A 19411-nucleotide genomic window follows, 5' to 3' on the forward strand; every position below is an offset into this window, starting at 1 on the left:
TTTCTCTCCTTACAGATGCTGCCAGACTTGCTGAGATTTTCCAGTATTTTCTCTTTTGGGTCCTCACATTGCCTATCCCTTGCCTTAAATCTATGCCCCCAGTCGCTGATCCCGCAACAATGGGGAAAGTTCCTTCCCAACAACATTTTCATAACGACTGAAAACAGGCTTTCTTATTTGCTCTTGCCCTGCTTTATTAACAGTCTGCACTGATCAAAAATAACTACCTAACTACTGTAATCCCATTTTCTGGCTTTTCGGCCATTGCCTTATACGTCTCAGCATCATGAGTGCACATTCGAATACCTAAATATCATGAGGGTTTCTACCTCTACTGTCCTCACAAGCAGTTCGTTTCAGGTTCCCATCACCCTTCGAGTGAAAAAGATTTTCCTCACATTTCCTCTGAACCATCTGCCCCAAACTTAAATTTATGCTCCATCATTGATCCCTCCATCAAAGGGAAAAGTTTCTATCTACCACCTTATTGCCACTCATAATTTTTGACATCTCAGTCATGTTCCTTCTCAATCTCCTCTGGTCTAAGTAAAACAATCCAGTGTGTCCAATTTCTCTTCATAACTGAAATTTTCCAGGCCAGGCAACATCCTAGTAAAACTGCACCTTCTCCAGTGATATCACATCCTCTTATGTGGATTCCAGAACTGTACACAATACTCTGGCTCTGACTTAATCAATGTTTTGTAAAGTTTTCAGCATAACCTCCCTTCTCGTAAACTCTATACCTTGTCTAATAAAGGCAAGCATACCATATGCCTTAACCACTTCACCCACCTGTGCTGATTCGTTAAAGGATCAGTATTCATGAACACCAGGGTCCCTCTGACCCTTGGTGCTTCCTAGGGTCATTCGCTTCTTCATTCTCTTGCCTTGTTTGTCCTGCCCAAGTGCATCACCTCACATTTATTCAGAATGAATTCCATTTGTCATTCATCAGCCCATCTGACCAGTATCCCTATATCCTCTTCACTATTTACCACCTCATCGATCTTTGCATCAGAGAACTAAGTGATTAACCTCCTACATTCGTGACTAAATCATTTAAATAAGCCACAAACAGCACTAGTCCCAACATTGACTCCTATGGAACCCCCCCTGCACACAGATTTCCAGTCAGAAAAACACTCAATCATCACCCTTTGTTTCCTTCCACTCAGCCAATGTGGATCCAATTTGCCAAATTTCCTTGGATCTCATTGGTGTATACCTTTGCTATCAGTCTCACATACAAGGCTGTATATCAAAAGCCTTGTTGAAGTCCAAATAGGCATGGGGATATAGGTTTGCACATTGAGCTGGAAGGTTCATTTTCAGATGTTTCGTCACCCTACTAGATAACATCTTCAGTGGGCCTCCGGGCGAAGCATTGCTGATGATTTCTGCTTTCTATTTATATGTTTGAGTTTCTTTGGTAAATATCAGAATTAATTGAATCTTTCTGACAAGTACATACTGTTACAACACAGGTAAACCCCTGCTAATTTAAACCTGCAACACAGGAATCATTTAATTTAAAAGATTACAGCACAGGTTAAAGAGGCAAGGAACTATTCCCAAAAGTCACTATTTAAAGTAAAAATTAACAATTCTTTTTTAAAGTCCAACAGAGAATATTAACTAACAAGTATTTACAACTCATCTATCTAAACCTATCTAAACCTTCCCCTGTACAATACTGGTCCGATAAAAAAATCCCGATTACGATTTACCAAAAAAAATCACGTTTCAAAACCAGTCAGCTTGCCAAGTGTCCTATGTATTTTCCTCTGTCTTCTTTTCTTCTTAAGGATTCTGTTTCACAGGTCATTTATTGATAAAGGTACCTTTAAAAGAGTTGTTCTGCGGGCAGTCTGTGTATGATGGTGGCTTGGCAGTCAGAACATAGAACGTCACAGCACAGTTCAGGCCCTTCGGCTCTTGATGTTATGCCGATCTGTGAAATTAATCTGATGCCCATTTAACCTTCACCGTTCCATTATTATACATGTGCATGTCCAATACCCATTTAAATGCTCTCAACGTTGGTGAGTCTACAACTGTCACTGGTAGGCCATTCCACGCCCCTACTACTGAGTAGGAAATCACCCTTGATATCTGTCCTAAATCAATCACCCCTCACTGTCCGAGGAAAAAGGCTCTCACTGTCCACCCTATCTAACCCTCTGATTATCTTATATGTCTTGATTAAGTCACCTCTCAACCTTCTTCTCTCCAACAAAAAACAGCCTCAGTTCCCTCAGCCTTTCCTCACAAGACCTTCCTTCCATACCAGGCAACATCCTAGTAAATCTCCTCTGAACCTTTTCCAAAGTTTCCACATCCTTCCTATAATGCGGTCATCAGAACTGTACTCAATAATCCAAGTGAGGCCTTACCAGCGTCTTGTACAGCTGAAGCATGACCTCGTGGCTCCGAAACTCAATTCCCCTACCAATACACACCAACACACCATATGCCTTCTGAACAACCCTATCAATCTGGGTGGCAATTCTTAGAGATTTATGCACCTGGACACAAAGATCTCTGTTCATCTACACTGCCAAGACGTTTTCCCATTCACCCAGTACTCTGCATTTCCATTACTTTTTCCGAAGTGAACTACCTCACACTTTTCTGCATTAAACTCCATTTGTCACTTCTCAGCCCAGCTCTGCATCTTACCTATGTCCCTCTGAAACCCACAACATCTTTCAGCATTATCCACAACTCTGCCTACCTTAGTGTCATCTACAAATTTACTAACCCAATCTTCTATGCCCACCTCCACATCATTTATAAAAATGGCTAACAGCAGTGGCCCCAAAAACAGAGCCTTGTGGCACACAGCTGATAACTGAGCTCCAAGATGAATATTTCCCATCAACCACCACCCTTTGTCTTCTTTCAGCTAGCCAATTTCTAATCCAAACCACTAAATCACCTTCAATCCCAAAGCTCCATATTTTGGGCAACAGTCTACCACGTGGAACCTTATCAAATGCTTTACTGAAGTCCATTTACACCACACCAACCTCCTTGCCTTTATCCGCCTGTTTTGTCACCTTCTCAAAGAACTCAATAAGGATAGTGAGGCATGACCTACCATTCACAAAACTATGTTGACTATCCCTAATCGAATTATGCATTTCCAGATGATTATAAATCCTATCTTACCCACAACCAAAGTAAGCCTCACTGGCCTATAATTACCAGGTTTGTCTTGACTCCCCTTCTTAAACAAGAGAACATTTGTTATCCTCCAGTTTTCTGACACTTCACCTGTCAACAATGATGACCTAAAGATCGTAGCCAAAGGCTCTATAATCTCCTCCCTGATTTCCCAGAGAATCTGAGGATAAATCCTATCCAACCCAGGGGTCTTATCTACTTTCAGATCTTCCAAAATTGTTAAAACCTCCCCTTTGTCAACCTCAATCCCATCTAATCTTGTAGCCTATATCTCTGTATTTTCACTAATGAAATACTGATGAAAAGTTTTCATTAAGCGCTTCCCCTATGTCCTCAGATTCCACACACAATTTTCCTCTACTATCTTTGATTGGCCCTAATCTTACTCTAGCCATTCTTTTATTCCTGATATACCACAGAAAGCCTTGGGGTTTTCCTTGATCCTATCCGCCCAATGAATTCTCATGTCCTCTCCTGCTCTTCTTAGCCCTCTCTTTAGATCTTTTCTGGCTAACATAACTCTCAAACCCCATAACTCAACCTTCACACCTCATCCTACATAAAGCCTTTTTCTTCCTCTTGACAGGAGTTTCAACTTTAGTAAACCATGGCCCCCTCTCTCGACAACTACCACCCTGCCTGATAGGTATACACTTATCAAGAACCCACAGTAGCTGTTCCTTGAATAAGCTCAATATTTCAAGAGAGTGTCCATCCCCTGCAGTTTCCTTCCCCATCTGATAAATCCTAAATCTTGCCGAATTGCATCATAATTGCCTTTCCCCCAGATATACCTCTTTCCCTGCGGTATATACCTGCCCATTGTTATTATAAACATAATGAAATTATGGTCACTATCGCCAAAGTGCTCACCTACCTCCAAATCTAATACCAGGACCATTTCATTACCCAGTACCATTTCATTCCCCAATACCAAATCTAATATGGCATTTCCCCTTGTTGGCCTGTCTACGTACTGTGTCAGAAAACCCTCCTACACACTGAACAAAAACTGACCCATCTAATGTACTGAAGTTATAGTTTTTCCAGTCAACATTGAGAAAGTTAAGGTCCCCCATAACAACTGCCCTACTACTCTCACTCCTATTGAGAATCATCTTTGCTATCCTTTTCTCTACATGTCTGGAACAACTCGGAGGCCTATAGAAAACGCGAAACAGAGTGACCTCTCCTTTCCTGTTTCTAACCTTAGCCCAAACTACCTCAGTAAATGAGTCCTCAAACATTATTTCAACCACTGTAATACTACCCTTGATTAGCAATGCCACACGCCCACCTCTTTTAGCATCTTGTCTGTTCTTGCTGAAACATCTAAATCCCGGAATCTGCAACAACCATTCCTGTCCCTCCTCTCACCATGTCTCTGAAATGGCCACAACATTGAAATCCCAGGTAGCAACCCATGCGGCATGTTCACCCACCTTATTTCGGATGCTCCTGACAGTGAAGTACACACATTTCAAACCAATATCCTGATTGCTGGTGCCCTCTCATGACCTTGTAAACTTATCCTTGACCTCACTACCCTCAACCACCACCCTCAACACTAGAACTACAATTCAGGTTCCCATCCCCATGCTGCATTAGTTTAAACTCCCCCGAAGAGCATTAGCAATTTTGCACCCACCCCCAGGAGATCCCTGAAACGCCTGCCAGTTCCCTTTCCTAGCCCTGATGGTGACTCATCTACCTTCATGTGGCCGTGGAGTAACTACCTCCCTGTAACTCCTCTGAATAACTCCCTCTCCCTCCTGAATTCTCCCTCAACTATACAATTTTTTTCCTGGTTTTATACCCCAAAGCATCAGATCGTTTCATCGGTTATAATATTGTCAAAATAATATTTTCAAACTTCATTGAGTTTGGTATCTTGAGGCATAATTGGCCGAATTAGAATTGGTTTTTGTATCCAGCTAATCTAGCTGTTCAACCAAATGGAATATTTTAAATTTTCCATTACACTGTGTGCTTCTTGAAGTCCTTGCCAACTTTTCCCCCCTCTCTTAAACCTTACAGAGCACCTTCCCTTTAAAAAAAAATGAACCATCATATTGAAAAGATGGCTTCATTTTGTTCGATTCTTTCAACACATTACCATAACATACAGATAACTTTAACCTAAATTCACCTTAACTTAGATTAGATTAGATTACAGTGTGGAAACAGGCCCTTCGGCCCAACAAGTCCACACCGACCCACCGAAGCGCAACCCACCCATACCCCTACATTTACCCCTTACCTAATACAACGGGCAATTTAGCATGGCCAATTCACCTGACCTGCACATCTTTGGACTGTGGGAGGAAACAGGAGCAACCGGAAGAAACCCACACAGACACGGGGAGAACGTGCAAACTCCACACGGTCAGCCGCCTGAGGCTGGAATTGAACCCAGGTCTCAGGCGCTGTGAGGCAGCAGTGCTAACCACTGTGCCACCGTGCCGCCCACCATATATATATAAAACATTGAATAGATGAATCTTATCTATACTTTATCAGTTAAATTCGTGATAACGCATCTGCACTGACATTCTTATAACCAGCAACATGTACTACTTTTAAATTAAAAATCTATGACATAATACTCCAACAAAATAGTCTCATATTCTTGTCTTTAAAGTGTTCTAAGAATGTAAAAGGATTGTAATTGGTGTACAAAACCATCTCCGACACATTGTTTGTGACATATACATTAAAATGTAAGTTCGGTACCAAACTCAGTAGTTCTTTTTCGAGCGAGCAGTATTTCCTCTGGTGAATGTTGAGCTTCTTTGAAAAGTAACCATCTGACAATTCAATCCCATCCTCATCTTCGTGTAGGTGTACAGCTCCAACTCCTATCTCACTAGCGTCGATGGCAATTTTAAAAGGTTTTGAAAAGTTTGGCGGAGCTAAAACTAGTGCAGTGGTTAATTTTTTTTTAAATGATTGAATGCCTCCTGGCATTGTCCTGTCCATTGAACAATGTGTTCTTCTTCAGCAAATCAGTTAGCGGTGCCACTATACTGCTGAAGTTTGGAACAAACTTCCGATAGAATCTGCTGAGTCCTAAGAGTCGAAACATCTCTTTCTTCGAGGTCAGTTGTGAAAATTCCTTGATGGACTTCGTCTTTGCATTCCATGGGGTCAACCTTCCATGACCGATGTTATATCCCAAAAAGGTTACCTCTGCTTTCACGAATTCAGTTTTGTTCAAGTTTATTACTAGTTTTGCTTCACATAGTCATTCAAAGAACACTACCAACTGTATTATGTGATCTTTCCAGGACTTGCTAAAGATCACTACACTGTCCAAATCGACTGCACAGTTTGTTGACCCAGCCACAACTCTGTTCATGAGTCTTTGGAATGCAGCAGGTGCATTCTTCATTCCAAAGGGCATCACTTTAAACTGATGTAGCCCATTTGGGGTTACAAATGTAGAAATTTCTTTCGCCATCTCTGATAAAGGTACCTGTCAGTAACCACACATTAGGTCCAACTTGGTGATGTAACTGGCATGTCCGACTCTCTCGATACAGTCCTCCAATCTCAGATATGGATATGAGTCTGATGTTGTAACAACGTTGACCTTCCAGAAAAATCCTTGCAGAATTGTTCAGTCCAGTTTGGGAACTAAGATGATCGATGAACTCCACTTGCTCTGGCTAGGTTTAATGATATCCTCATTAAGCATGGCTTCCATCTCCTTCTGGACCTGTCTGGCTTTGAAAAGATTAAGCTGATAGGGGTGTTGTTTTATCAGAGCAGTATTCCCTACATCTACTTCATGTACAATAGCATTAGTCCTCCCCATCTAATACTTACCTATGTCCTGATACTGTAGTAACAAACCTTTCAACTGTGTTCTATGCTCCTGAGACAGATAGTTTACTAACCATCCTATTCCTCAAGTACTTCTTCATTTTTTAATCTATTTTGAGGCACATCAAAATCCACATCATCTGGATTTGATTCCTCACTCTACGGGGCAGTAACTAACACCTGTTTCTTCAGTTCTTTCTCTCTAGTATAATACAGTTTCAACATGTTCACATGACATACCCAATACTTTAATTTTCTATCTGACATTTTTACTAGATAGTTCACCTGATTCAATTTTTACTCAACTGATGGAGACCACGAAACCTGGCTTTGAAAGGATCACCTATCACTGGTAATACTACTAACACATTATCCTCTCGGGAAAAAATCCATATTACAGAGGAGGAACTGCTGATGTCTTGAAATGCAAAAAAGTGGATAAATCCCCAGGACCTGATCAGGTGTACTCTCGAATTCCGTGGGAATGTAGGGAAGTAATTGCTGGGCCCTTTGCTAAGATATTTGCATTAGCAATAGTTACAGGTGAGGTGCCGGAAGACTGAAAGTTGGCTAACGTGGTGCCACTACTTAAGGAAGGTGGTAAGGACAAGCCAGTGAACTACAGACCGGTGAGCCTGACATCGGCAGTGGCCAAGTTATTGGAGGGAATCCTGAAGGACAGGATGTACATGTATTTGGAAAGGCAAGGACTGATTAGGGATAGTCAACATGGCTGTGTGTGGGAAATCATGTCTCACAAACTTGATTGGGTTTTTTGAAGTAACAAAGAGGATTGATGAGGGCTGAGCGGTAGACATGCTCTATCTGGACTTCAGTAAGGCGTTCAACAAGGTTCACCATGGGAGACTCGTTTGCAAGGATAGAGCTCACGGAATACAGGGAGAATTGGTCATTTGGATACAGAACTGGCTCAAGGGTTGAAGACAGAGGCTGGTGGAGGAGGGTTCTGACCAGTGAAGTGCCACAAGGATCGTGCTGGGTCCACTACTTTTCGTCATTTATATAAATGATTTGGATGTGAGCATAAGAGGTATAGTTAGTAAGTTTGCAGATGACACCAAAATTGGAGGTGTAGTGGACACCGAAGAGGGTTACCTCAGATTACAACAGGATCTGGACCAGATGAGCCAATGGGCTGAGAAGTGGCAGGTGGAGTTTAATTTAGAATAATGCGAGGTGCTGCATTTTGGGAAAGCAAATCTTAGCAGGACTTATACACTTAATGGTAAGGTCCTAGGGCATGTTGCTGAACAAAGTGACTTTGGAATGCAGGTTCACAGTTCCTTGAAAGTGGAGTCGCAGGTAGATAGGATAGTGAAGGCAGCGTTTGGTATGCTTTCCTTTATTGGTCAAAGTATTGAGAACAGGAGTTGGGAGGTCATGTTGCAGCTGTACAGGACATTGGTTAGTCCACTTTTAGAACACTCTTAGCCCTAGACTTTCAGGAGTAAACACTACAGTCTCACCCTCTGCCTGTTCAGGTTCTTCCTGCACCGTTATGTCAAACAGGGTCCCCACGAACTGAACCTCAACCCCTTCAGCTTTCTCTTTAGGTTTTGCTTCGTGCTGCAACTTATGAAGATGGGATCTGGTTGCTACACAGTCTAAGAAAATACGAAGACATTTCTGTTTTAACTCCGCAGTTTCTTGGTCTTCCTTGGGTTTCTCCACAACTAGGGGTGTCACTCTCACCTTGGACTCTACCAAATCATTCCCAAGAATAAGTTGGATTCCTGGAACTGACACTCTGTCAATCATTCCCACTGTAACTTCCCCAGTCATGAGTTGGCACTCCAACCTGATCTTACATTGCGGAACATTAAATTTCTGTCCATCTATCCCAGAAATTACCACACTCTTGAGTAACAGATCAAAAAGAGTGTATATTAGCTTATCCCCTACTATCAATGACTGGTAAGATCCTGTATCTCTCAAAATTATAACTTCTTGTCTTTCTCCCCCATTCTTTCTGGGTAAACTTTACCCACAGAGGTGAATTCTTTGTCGAGATCAGATACTAATCCATACCCAGCCCGCATAGGCTATGCACTCTTCTGCATCTCCTCGACTGTTCTTGGGGTCTCTTTTACTACCGTCACTAATACCACTGGCTTAGCTTCTTTTACCACATCCATTCTCACAGTGCCTTTCTTTAACGACCAGTACTGTAACTTCAAGTGTCCCACTTTATCACAGTGGAAACATCTGAGGCCTTTTACCTCCTTTCCACCCTCTTGGGCTTCCTTTTTTAACCTGTGGTAAATTCTTACCAGTATTCTCCACTCTTTCTTTCGTAGTGTAGGATCTGCCTGCTTCCAACTTTGATCCCTCACAGGACAAAGTTCTGGCCAGAAGCTTGTCTTATGCACCACCATGTACTCACCTGCTAATTCTGCTGCCCTTCTCAATTCCTGAAATTTCTATTCCTCCAGGTGAATGCTTAACATCTTTGGAAGTGAGTTTTTAAACTCCTCCAGCAGAATAATCTCTTAGAGCCTCAAAGGTCCTATCAATTTTTAAAGCATGCATCCATCTATCAAAATGACTATGTTTAATTCTTTTGAAATTAACACAAGTCTGACCTGGCTCCTTCTTTATGTTTTTGAACCACTGCATATATACTCATGGTACCAATTCATAAGCACTTAAAAGAGCCTGTTTGACCTCTTCATAATATCTTGACCCCTCATCTAACAGCATGACAAATACCTCACTAGCTCTGCCCATCAGTTTAGTCTGAATTAGCATTACCACTCGGACCACTCCATCTGCCTAGCCAATTATTCAAATGAAATAAAGAAGGCTTCAACATCTTTCACATCAAAATGTGGCAGAATTTTGACATATTTGTTCATATCACTTTCTTCTCTTTTAATCTCCATCCTGTTAACTCAACTTTGCTGACTAAGTTTCAACTTCTCAAGTTCAAGTTCAAATCCCAATTAAGATTTACCAAAAAAAGTATATAATCATGTTTCAGAATCAGTCAGTCAGTTTGCCGACAGTCCTCGGTATTTTCCTCTGTCTTCTTTTCTTCTTAGAGATTCTGTTTCACAGGTCACTGATAGGTACAGGTACCTTTAAGAGAGCTGTTCTGCGGGCAGTCTGTATATGTTGGTGGCTTGGCAGTTCGCCCTCAACAGTTCAATATTTTCCCAGTTTTATACCCTAAAGCATCGGATTGTTGCATTGGTTTTAATATTATCAAAATACCTAATTCAAATTTGACTGGAGTTTGGTATCTTGGGGCATAATTTAAACCAATTGGTCAATTTTGAATTTGTTTTTGTATCCAGGCAACCCATCTAATCCAGCTGTTTGACCAAATGTTACATTTTAAATTTTCCAGTAGTCTGGGTGCTTCTCTAAGTCCTTGCCAGCTTTTCCACACTCTTAAAGGTACACTACCCCTTACACCTTCATAACAATACTTGGAAGTACAACTTTAATGTTAAAGAGATTTTGGTGCTTGGCATGGGAAGTGTTCAAGGATTATCATTTAATAAGAAGAATATTCTGTGTCCAAGTCACACATTTCTATTTTGAAATATTTGGTACAAATGCATAGAAACTGAATCCGACCCACCAAAGTCATATACTTATTCTTTATAAGTGGATTCATGGTTTTGTTACAAGAGGTACCAATAGAGATATACTTTTGAGAGAACCAAACAAAGGCAGATGATATTTGACCTCATTCTGCACTAAGTAACAGACCACCTTTCATAGATAACAAAGAACACAGACAGAAATTGGCCCATTGTGTGTCTATTGCTTTTCACTAATTTACACAGAGAATTTTTATTGAGAGAAGACATGCACATTACAAGTGGGACGTAAAGCAAGTTTTCTAACATAGCAGGAAGACCTGAGAGGAGCCCCTGCTTGAGCAGGCAAGTGGATCGACATTACAGTCAATGCCAGAGACATTCTAAAATTATGATGCTGTTTAAAAGGCTTGGCTAAATTGCCAATGGTACAGTTAAAGATTAAAATTGCTTTTATTTTTAACAAACCTTAATTAAACATTCTATCTTCATGCAGTAAAGCCACAGGGCAAAACTAATTGACTGAAATCACCATTTATTCAATTCACTAAATGGAAAACTGTTTATATTTAGTTAAAACAAATCAACTTGTACTGAATATTGTACCCTATCATTCAGTGTAATAAATCTAAACCTAGTTAAATCTGCATACTCAAAATAATTTGAACAGCAGCAATTCCAAGTTTCTATTCTCTTAAAAATGACAATCACTCTTGTCGTTCTAGCTTCTTCAAATTTTCATTCTAAGATATCAGAAGAATTTTAGATACAAAGTTGTCTAGACAGTAGGAGGCAGAGAATGGTGGTGGAAGGCTGTGTTTTGGACTGGAGGCCTGTGACCAGCAGTGTTCCGCAGGGACTGGTGCTGAGTCCACTTTGGTTTGTGACTTATACAAACAAACAATTTTGGGTGAGAATTTGGGAGGCATGGTTACTAAGTTTGCAGATGACACCAAAATTGGTGTTGCAGTCGACTATGAAGAAGGTTACTACAATTATAAAAGAATCTTCATCAACTGGGCCAATGGGCTGAGGAGTGTCAGATGGAGTTTAATTTGTATAAATGTGAGGTAGGTATTCTGATAAAATAAACAAGTGCAGGACTTACACAGTCAATGGTAGAGACCTGAGTGGTGATGTTAAACAGAGAGACCGAGGAGTTCAGGTACATAATTCATTGCATCACAGATTGACAAGGTGGTTAAGAAGGCATTGAACACATTTGCCTTCATTGCTCAGACCACTGAGCATAGGAGTTGGGACTTCATGTTGAGGTTGTACACGAGATTGGTGAGGCCAGTTTTGGAGTGTTGGAGGTAGTTCTGGTTGCCCTGCTGTAGGAAGGACAGTATTAAATTGGAAAGGGTTCGGAAAAGATTTACCTGGATGTTGCTGAGAATGGAGGATGAACAGGATTGGACTTTTTCCACTGGAATGTTGGACATTGCGGGATGACCTTATAAGTTTATAAAATCATGAGGGGCATAGACAAGGTGAATAGCAAAGGTCCTTTGGGTGGGTGATTTCAAAACTAGGGTGCATATTTTAAGGAGAAGGGAGAAAGATTTAAAAGGGACCTGACAGACAACTTTTTCACACAGAAGGTGGTTCGTATGTGAAATGAACTGCTTGAGGAAGTGGTGGATTCAGGTACAGTTACAACATTTAAGAGACCTCTGGATAGGTACATAAATAGGAAAGGTTGAGAGAGCTATGGGCCAAATGCAGGCATGTGGGATTAGTTCAGTTTGGGAAACTTGGTCGGCATGGATGAGTTGGACCAAAGGGTCTGTTTCGGTACTATATGAAAATGACTCTAAAATTATCTCCACTCTCAGCTACCCACTTAACTATAGTCACCATTCCTTTCACTAGCTTTTGTTCCATAATTCCCTCTCAATGTTACAACTTGTCTTCACTAAACTCATCATGATCATGAAAGTTCTTGCTCTTTTCTCTTAATCCCTTCTTACTACATGATCAATTTCTTCTCAAGTTCTTAATTTCCAATATTTCCAGTTTTTAAACCATCATGTATTAATTTATTGGTCAGAGCATTGAGTACAGGAGTTGGGACGTCATGTTGCATCTGTACAGGACATTGGTCAGGCCACTTTTGGAAAACTGTGCGCATTTTTGATCTCCCTTCTATCAGAAGGATGTTGTGAAACTTGAAAGGGTTCAGAAAAGATTTACAAGAATGTTGCCAAGGTTGGTGGATTTCAGCCATGGGGAGAGGCTGAATATACTGGGGCTATTTTCCGTGGAGCATCGGACACTGAGGGGTGACCTTACAGAGGTTTATAAAATCACGAGGGGACAAGGCCTTTTCCCTAGGGTCGGGGAGCCCAGAACTAGAACTAGAGGGCATAGGTTTAGGGTGAGAAGGGAAAGATATAAAAGGGACCTAAGGGGCACTGTCTTCATACAGAGGATGGTGCATGTATGGAATGAGATGAAAAAAACTGCAGATGCTGGAATCCAAAATAGACAGGCAAGGAGGTTAGAAGAACACAGCAGGCCAGGCACCATCAGAAGGTGGATAAGTCGATGTTTCGGGTGTAAGCTTTCTTCAGGACTGGGCCCAGTGCTGAAAAATGGGATTGGATTAGATAGGTACTTGATAACCTGCTCAGACATGAGCAAGTCATCAAGCACCTATCTAATAAAATCCCATTTTTCAGCACTTGGCTCATAGCATTATATGCTAGGGCATTTCAAGTTCTCATCTAAGTACTGCTTAAATTACTTGAAGGCTGTGCTATTACCACTTTTAAACACTAAGATAACTTTCTGAATGAAACATTTTCCCTCATATCACCTTTAAACTCTTAAAACTGTACCTCCCAGTTAATGACTCAACTAATAACGGGAAAATTTCTATCTATCTTGGCTTACATATGCCCCTCATAACATTGTACACCTCAATCAGATTACTTGTCAGTCTTGTCAGCTCTGAGGAAAACAACCCCAGGCTATCTAGTCTTTCCTCGTAGTTGAATTGTTCTAGCCCAGGCAACATCCTGGTGAGTCTCCTTACATGAGAGAGGATGTCAATCACATCTTATAATGTGGCAGCCAGAACTGCACACGGCAGTCAAGTTGCGGCTGAACGAACATTACATACAGTTCCATCATAACCTCTTGTGCTCTTGCATTTAATGCCTTGACTAATAAAGGTAAATATCCATATGCCCCTTTCACGACCTTCTCTACCTGTCCTGCTACCTTCAAGAATCTATTGGCATTAACACCAAGATCCCTCTGATCCTCTGTACTCCTTAGGATCAATGTGTGTTTCCTTGCCTTGTCAGTTGTCCCAAAATGCATCATCTCTCACTTTTCACGATTAAATTCCTCTGGTCAATTCATCTGACCAGCCCACCTATACCATCCTGTAATCAAAGACTTGCTCCTCACTATTTATCTGTCACACCATTAATTTTAGTGTCACTGCAAACTTACTGATTGTTACTCAGACATTCATGTCTAAAGCATTAATGTAAATTTCAAACAAGTGATCCAGCACCAAATGCTGTGACATGCCACTGGACACAGGATTCCAGTTACAAAAATACTCTGATCATTATTCTCTGCCTCCTGCAATTAACCCAATTTTGGATCCAATGGGGTCTTAGCACTCTGCCATCTGAGACCTTATCAAACACCTTACTGAGTTCCATGTAGACTACATCAACCACTGTACCTTCATTTACAAACCTAATCACCACCTCAAAAAGTTCAATCAAATTGGCTGGACATAACCTCCCTGATAAAACCATGTTAAGGATCCTTGATTGATCCTGGTATCCCCAAGTGAAGATTAATTTTATCTCTCATTTTTTCCTCATAATTTCCCTACCACTGACTTACAGGCCCACAGTTTCCTGATTTATCACTACCATCCTTCTTGAATAGTAGCCAGTCTTCTGGCACCGATCATCTGGCCAGAGAGGCTTTGAAAATTCATGTCATTAATGTTACTCTGAAAAAAATAACAACCATGTATTATTGAGCAGAGGTCACTGCTCCTCTTAATCCTTCTCAAAATTACTAAGCACTCCGTCCAACACCTGAACTCTAGCCACTGACAATTGTCTTTGCCAGAATACCTTAGTCCTGCTCTCCAGTGAAATTTCAGCTTCTTCAAAAATGACACTACTGCTTATGATATTGAATAAATAACACTGGTGTTATAAAAGACAAAAGCAGATACATTTTTTAAACTAATGTAAACCTATTAAATGCCAGGTCATATCAAGCCTGACAGTTCAGAAACATAATATTTTAGGCCCATGTTGTGATCCTGTTCACAAATCCAGTGCAGCATCAATATAACTTCTACTAGTTTCTTTTTATCTCCCCATTGCTGCAAAGATTCTACAAACGTTTTCCTACCTCTCTACCCTTTAAAGCTGAAACTTCTTCAGATTGAATCAAGGTGCAGGCTGTGATATTATCATAAGCCCGACCTTCCCCATGCCCTTAAGAAAAATTTCAAGATGTTGCCCTTGCTTCAACTCAGTCTTATGCCCAAGTCACTCCGAGCGACTGAAGCCTCACTAGTCGGGACCAGCGCTGCCGCAAAGCTGATCTCGATTCACCTCTTCACTGAAAGAATTTAATGATGCAACCGCTCCCCACACCTACCAGTAGTAAAATATTCAACCGCTTGCTGCAAAGGCTCCACATCATCGTTTGCCAGTCTCGGCCGGATCTTCACGTTCCCGCTCACTCTGGCTGCCATCTCCGCATTACCGATAAAACAAAACGACGGAATATTCAAACCAGCGCGCGCGCACCCCCGCCAACCGTTGGCGCCTGCGTACTACTATGAAGCAGGAAACGTAGGTAGAGGGAAAAGTTCTGAGTTTGCGCACTGAGGCCAAAGGCAATTGACAAAACAACACCACGTTTACGGAGAACACAGAGATTGGTTCTGGTTAATGAGAGGGGCGGAAATTGACGGTAGGCGAATATATAAAAGGAGGTCGGTTAAGTTTTGACTGTGGAGAACATACTTACAAAATATGCTCTTTTTAAAATTGGTGGCGAGAAATAACAGGTGCCAATATGAGGGTTTTCTGTAGGTCATCTTAGCTACGGTAAGGATAAAGGGAAACAGGTTGGGAGGGATGTCACAGGTTCGAGAATGGTGGTAATATGAAACTTTAATTGTCCTAATTAAAAGATAAAGTTGTCAGTCTTTTTACCAGACTAACATATATTCTGGAAAAGCAATAGCATAAAGGAGAAGGAGAGAAATAACAATAGGTTCTGAAGTGTTTAAAATAACTCTCTTGAACAGTGCCGAAAAGGGATATAATGCTGGATTTGAATCCGAATAATGAAGTCGTAGATCAAATATCATACGGTATTGAGAGAACAGCTGTTTCAGACACATTCAATTACGTAACTGAAGAAGGGCCAGTTTAATTTGGCTGGGAATAGACCTGTTTCAAGTAAATTTAGGATCAAAGGATTAACAGGTAAAATTAATTGAATGATGACTGATTGTGATTTGGAGATGTCGGTGTTGGACTGGGGTGTACAAAGTTAAAAGTCACACAACACCAGGTTATAGTCCAACAGGTTTAATTGGAAGCCCTAGCTTTCTGAGCGTCGCTCCTTCAGGTGGTAGAGGAGGGCTCAATCCTAACAGAATTTATAGCAAAAATTTAGTGTGATGTAACTGAAATTATACTTTGAAAAATTGATTGTCTGTTAAGTCTTTCATCTGTTAGAACACCGTGATAGTTTCACTTTCATGTGTAAATCACAATCTTTTTAAAAGTTGCATTCTCGGGTTAGCTTTTAACAATGGTGATAGCTAGACAATATGTTGAAGGTGTTCGTCCCCTGTGTTCTCTGTCTATACCATGATGTTTAGATTGATTCTAATCTTAAAAAGTGAGATAATGGAGTTTTACACGAATTCTTGCAGTTTTTGAGCAAAGTACAATGTAACCCTGCAAGTACAAATTCACCCCACAATGTGTGTGTGGGGGTCTTTGTGTGTCTGGGTTGGGGGTTGTGTGAGAAAGTGTGTAGTGAGTGCAGAGTGTCTTAAGTCTGTGAGGGTGTGTGTGGGAGTGTCTGTAAGGGTATGTGTGGGTGTATGTGTGTATAGTGCAATAGTGGTCACCTGTAATGTGACATGAACCCAAGGCTCCAGTGGAGGCCCTCCCTATGGGTACCCATATGGAGGGCCTCAACTGGGACCTTGGGTTCATGTCACATTACAGGTAACCACTATTGCACTATACACCACACACTCTCTCTCAGGCACTCCTATAACATACGGATGCGTGCACACTTTTGTTATAAATTCTGTTAGGATTGAGCCCTCCACTACCACCTGATGAAGGAGCAACGCTCTGAAAGCTAGTGTGCTTCCAATTAAACCTGTTGGACTATGACCTGGTGTTGTGATTTTTTTAACTTTGTTTGATTACAGTACACTCTCTCTCAAGGTAACTGACATTTGCAGACTCCAAAACCATAGTCTTCTTTTCAGTGGGCTATTTAAGCCATGCACTGGTAGTGCAGGTCAATGTACTAGTTACCAGAGGGGGTAACTCTGAAATCCCAGGTTTCTGCCTCTTGCTGCAGTTGTACTACTTCTGCAAAGAATAAGAAATGGCTTGTATGGATAATGTGGAGATGCTGGTGTTGGATTGGGATGAGCAAAATTAAAAATCTCTCAACACCAGGTTATAGTTCAATAGGTTTATTTGAAAATACAAGGTTTTGAAGTGCTGCTCCTTTGGCAGGTAGCTACTGGAGTAGAATCATAGGGTACAGAATTGACAGCAAAAGATCAGTCTCTTACAACTGATGGGAGATTAGATTAGATCACTGACAGTATTGAACAAACCTAGATTACTGTTAAGTCTTTCATCTTTTAGAATGGGTTGCAGGTTTTGATTCATTAATATGTAAATCCCAGTACTACTTTCAAGTCACATTCCTAGGATAACTTAAGGTTTTATTTTGAAAAGTGGTATCTCAGCTCAGACAATGCATTAAAGTGTGAAAAGTTAAAAATCTCAACACCAGGTTATAGTCCAATAGGTTTAATTGGAAGCACACTAGCTTTTGGAGTGTCACTCCTTCATCAGGTGGTAGTGACTACCACCTGATGAAGGAGCGATGCACTGAAAGCTAGTGTGCTTCCAATTAAACCGTTGAACTATAACCTGGTGTTGTAATTTTTAACTTTATACACCCCAGCCCAACTCTGGCATCTCCCAATCATGATTAAAGTGTGAAGTTAGCCTGTGTATATTCCACTCTTAAATCAGATTGGTTTTGTTTCTGAAGTAGGAATTTCTAAAATATCACATGGATTGACTGCCTAAGATTGTTTTTTGAACAAAATAGAATGTATCTGCAAATACAAATTCACTCCATTGACTGTGTGTATACGTGTGAGTGAGGTGAAGAGAGAGATTAAGTATATAGTTCACCAGCAGACCAAGGAGGATCCGTCGTCATTCAGTGTAGAATGGATTATTGCAAGGAAGTGTACCGACAACTGAACAGTCAGGAATGTTACAGGCAACTACTAACCGGTCTGACCAAAGAACACGCTTTTGGACTAAACAGATTGATCAAGACTTGATCTAGTCCTTCAGGGATCCTGACAGTCTCAACCCATGTACTTATCAAGTACTGGACTTCTGCCTTCCAAAGATAGACAAAGGGAACACACCTGGACATACCATTGTGTCAGGCAACTGAACCCAGTGTGAGAACCTCTCTGGCTATATCGAGGGCATCTTGAAACCCATTGTACAGAGGGCCCTCAGCTTCTGTCATGACACTGCAAATTTCTTACAGAAACTCAGCACCCATGGACTAGTTAATCCCAAAACATTCCTCCTCACAATGGAAGTTTCAGCACTCTACACCTGCGTTCCCTATGATGATAACATTTGCTGCAGCAACCTCAGCACTCAATACCAACCACTGCCAATCTCTGAGCACCATCCTACAATTATCTGCTTCATCCTTGACCACACCGTCCTCCCCTTTTGACAACCAGTTCTTCATACAGATAGAATGGCCAATGGGACCAAATTTGCACCCCACTATGCCAACATTTTCATGCACAAGGTCGAACAAGACTTCTTTGCTGCACAGGACCTTCAATCAATGTAGATTCCTCTGTATTTGTAAATGGCCTGAGATCAGAATATTGTTCAAGTTGCCCAAGTAGATGGATGACATAAATTTAGATAATAATGCTGCTAACCAATGTACAATAGTAGTGCACGGGGACCTGGAAGGGATGGTTCTAGACAGCAGATGAAATTCATGAATAGTGCACACTTGTGATAATAGTGAGATACCACAAAATTGTCAAGTACATGTCAAACAATCATGTGCTTTGGATAACATTGCAGATTAAAGGATCTGATATTTTTGTGGATATTCTGTTTGACCATCAATAACATATAGTCAAACAGGAGGCAAATAAAATATTCCCTTGCATATAAAAGAATCTAACTTGTCAAAAGATAAAGCAATGAAGCTACATCAGTCTTGATGAGATCCCATTTATTGTACCATGTTCAGTTTGATCAGAAGTCGAAAGATCAGCCTATGCACTCTGGAAAGAATAAAGTTGCATTTACTCTGTGCTTTTCACAGTCTTAAAATATCCTAAAGCATTTCACAGCCATTTATTTACTACTGCGTGATGCTTGTTTCATGAACAAATCTGACAGCATATCAACTCATAAAAATAATCCTAAAAACCATTGGAGTAAATGACTAATTAACTTGATCTTTTCACTTTTCATAGCTTTTACCCTTTAATATAG

At 40.8% G+C, this 19411-nt stretch overlaps 1 protein-coding gene and 1 long non-coding RNA gene across 5 annotated transcripts in view; one reads left to right on the top strand and one right to left on the bottom strand.

Moving 5' to 3' along the window:
• Nucleotides 1-15389, bottom strand: part of cenpi (centromere protein I) — a 117458-nt gene extending 102069 nt beyond the window's left edge. The window contains exons 1-2 of one of the 3 annotated variants that reach the window (XM_072595156.1): nt 15234-15341; nt 5923-6915 (exon numbers count right to left, since the gene is read on the bottom strand). Coding sequence is in view for 1 of the 3 variants with exons in the window: in XM_072595155.1 (XP_072451256.1) it covers nt 15234-15330 (97 nt within the window). In the remaining 2 variants the exon portion in view is untranslated. Of the gene's footprint in view, nt 1-5922; nt 6916-15233 lie in introns of all 3 variants that reach the window. The other 2 variants (XM_072595157.1, XM_072595155.1) reach the window with 2 other exon arrangements.
• Nucleotides 15390-15441: 52 nt separating this feature from the next.
• LOC140495896 (uncharacterized) overlaps nt 15442-19411 on the top strand; it is a 105623-nt gene continuing 101653 nt past the window's right edge. The window contains exon 1 of one of the 2 annotated variants that reach the window (XR_011964119.1): nt 15442-15551. This is a non-coding gene — a long non-coding RNA (uncharacterized lncRNA). The remainder of the gene's footprint in view (nt 15552-19411) is intronic. The other variant, XR_011964120.1, reaches the window with a different exon arrangement.

The sequence above is a fragment of the Chiloscyllium punctatum genome, chromosome 25, assembly GCF_047496795.1.
Source record: "Chiloscyllium punctatum isolate Juve2018m chromosome 25, sChiPun1.3, whole genome shotgun sequence".
Lineage (NCBI taxonomy): Eukaryota > Metazoa > Chordata > Chondrichthyes > Orectolobiformes > Hemiscylliidae > Chiloscyllium > Chiloscyllium punctatum.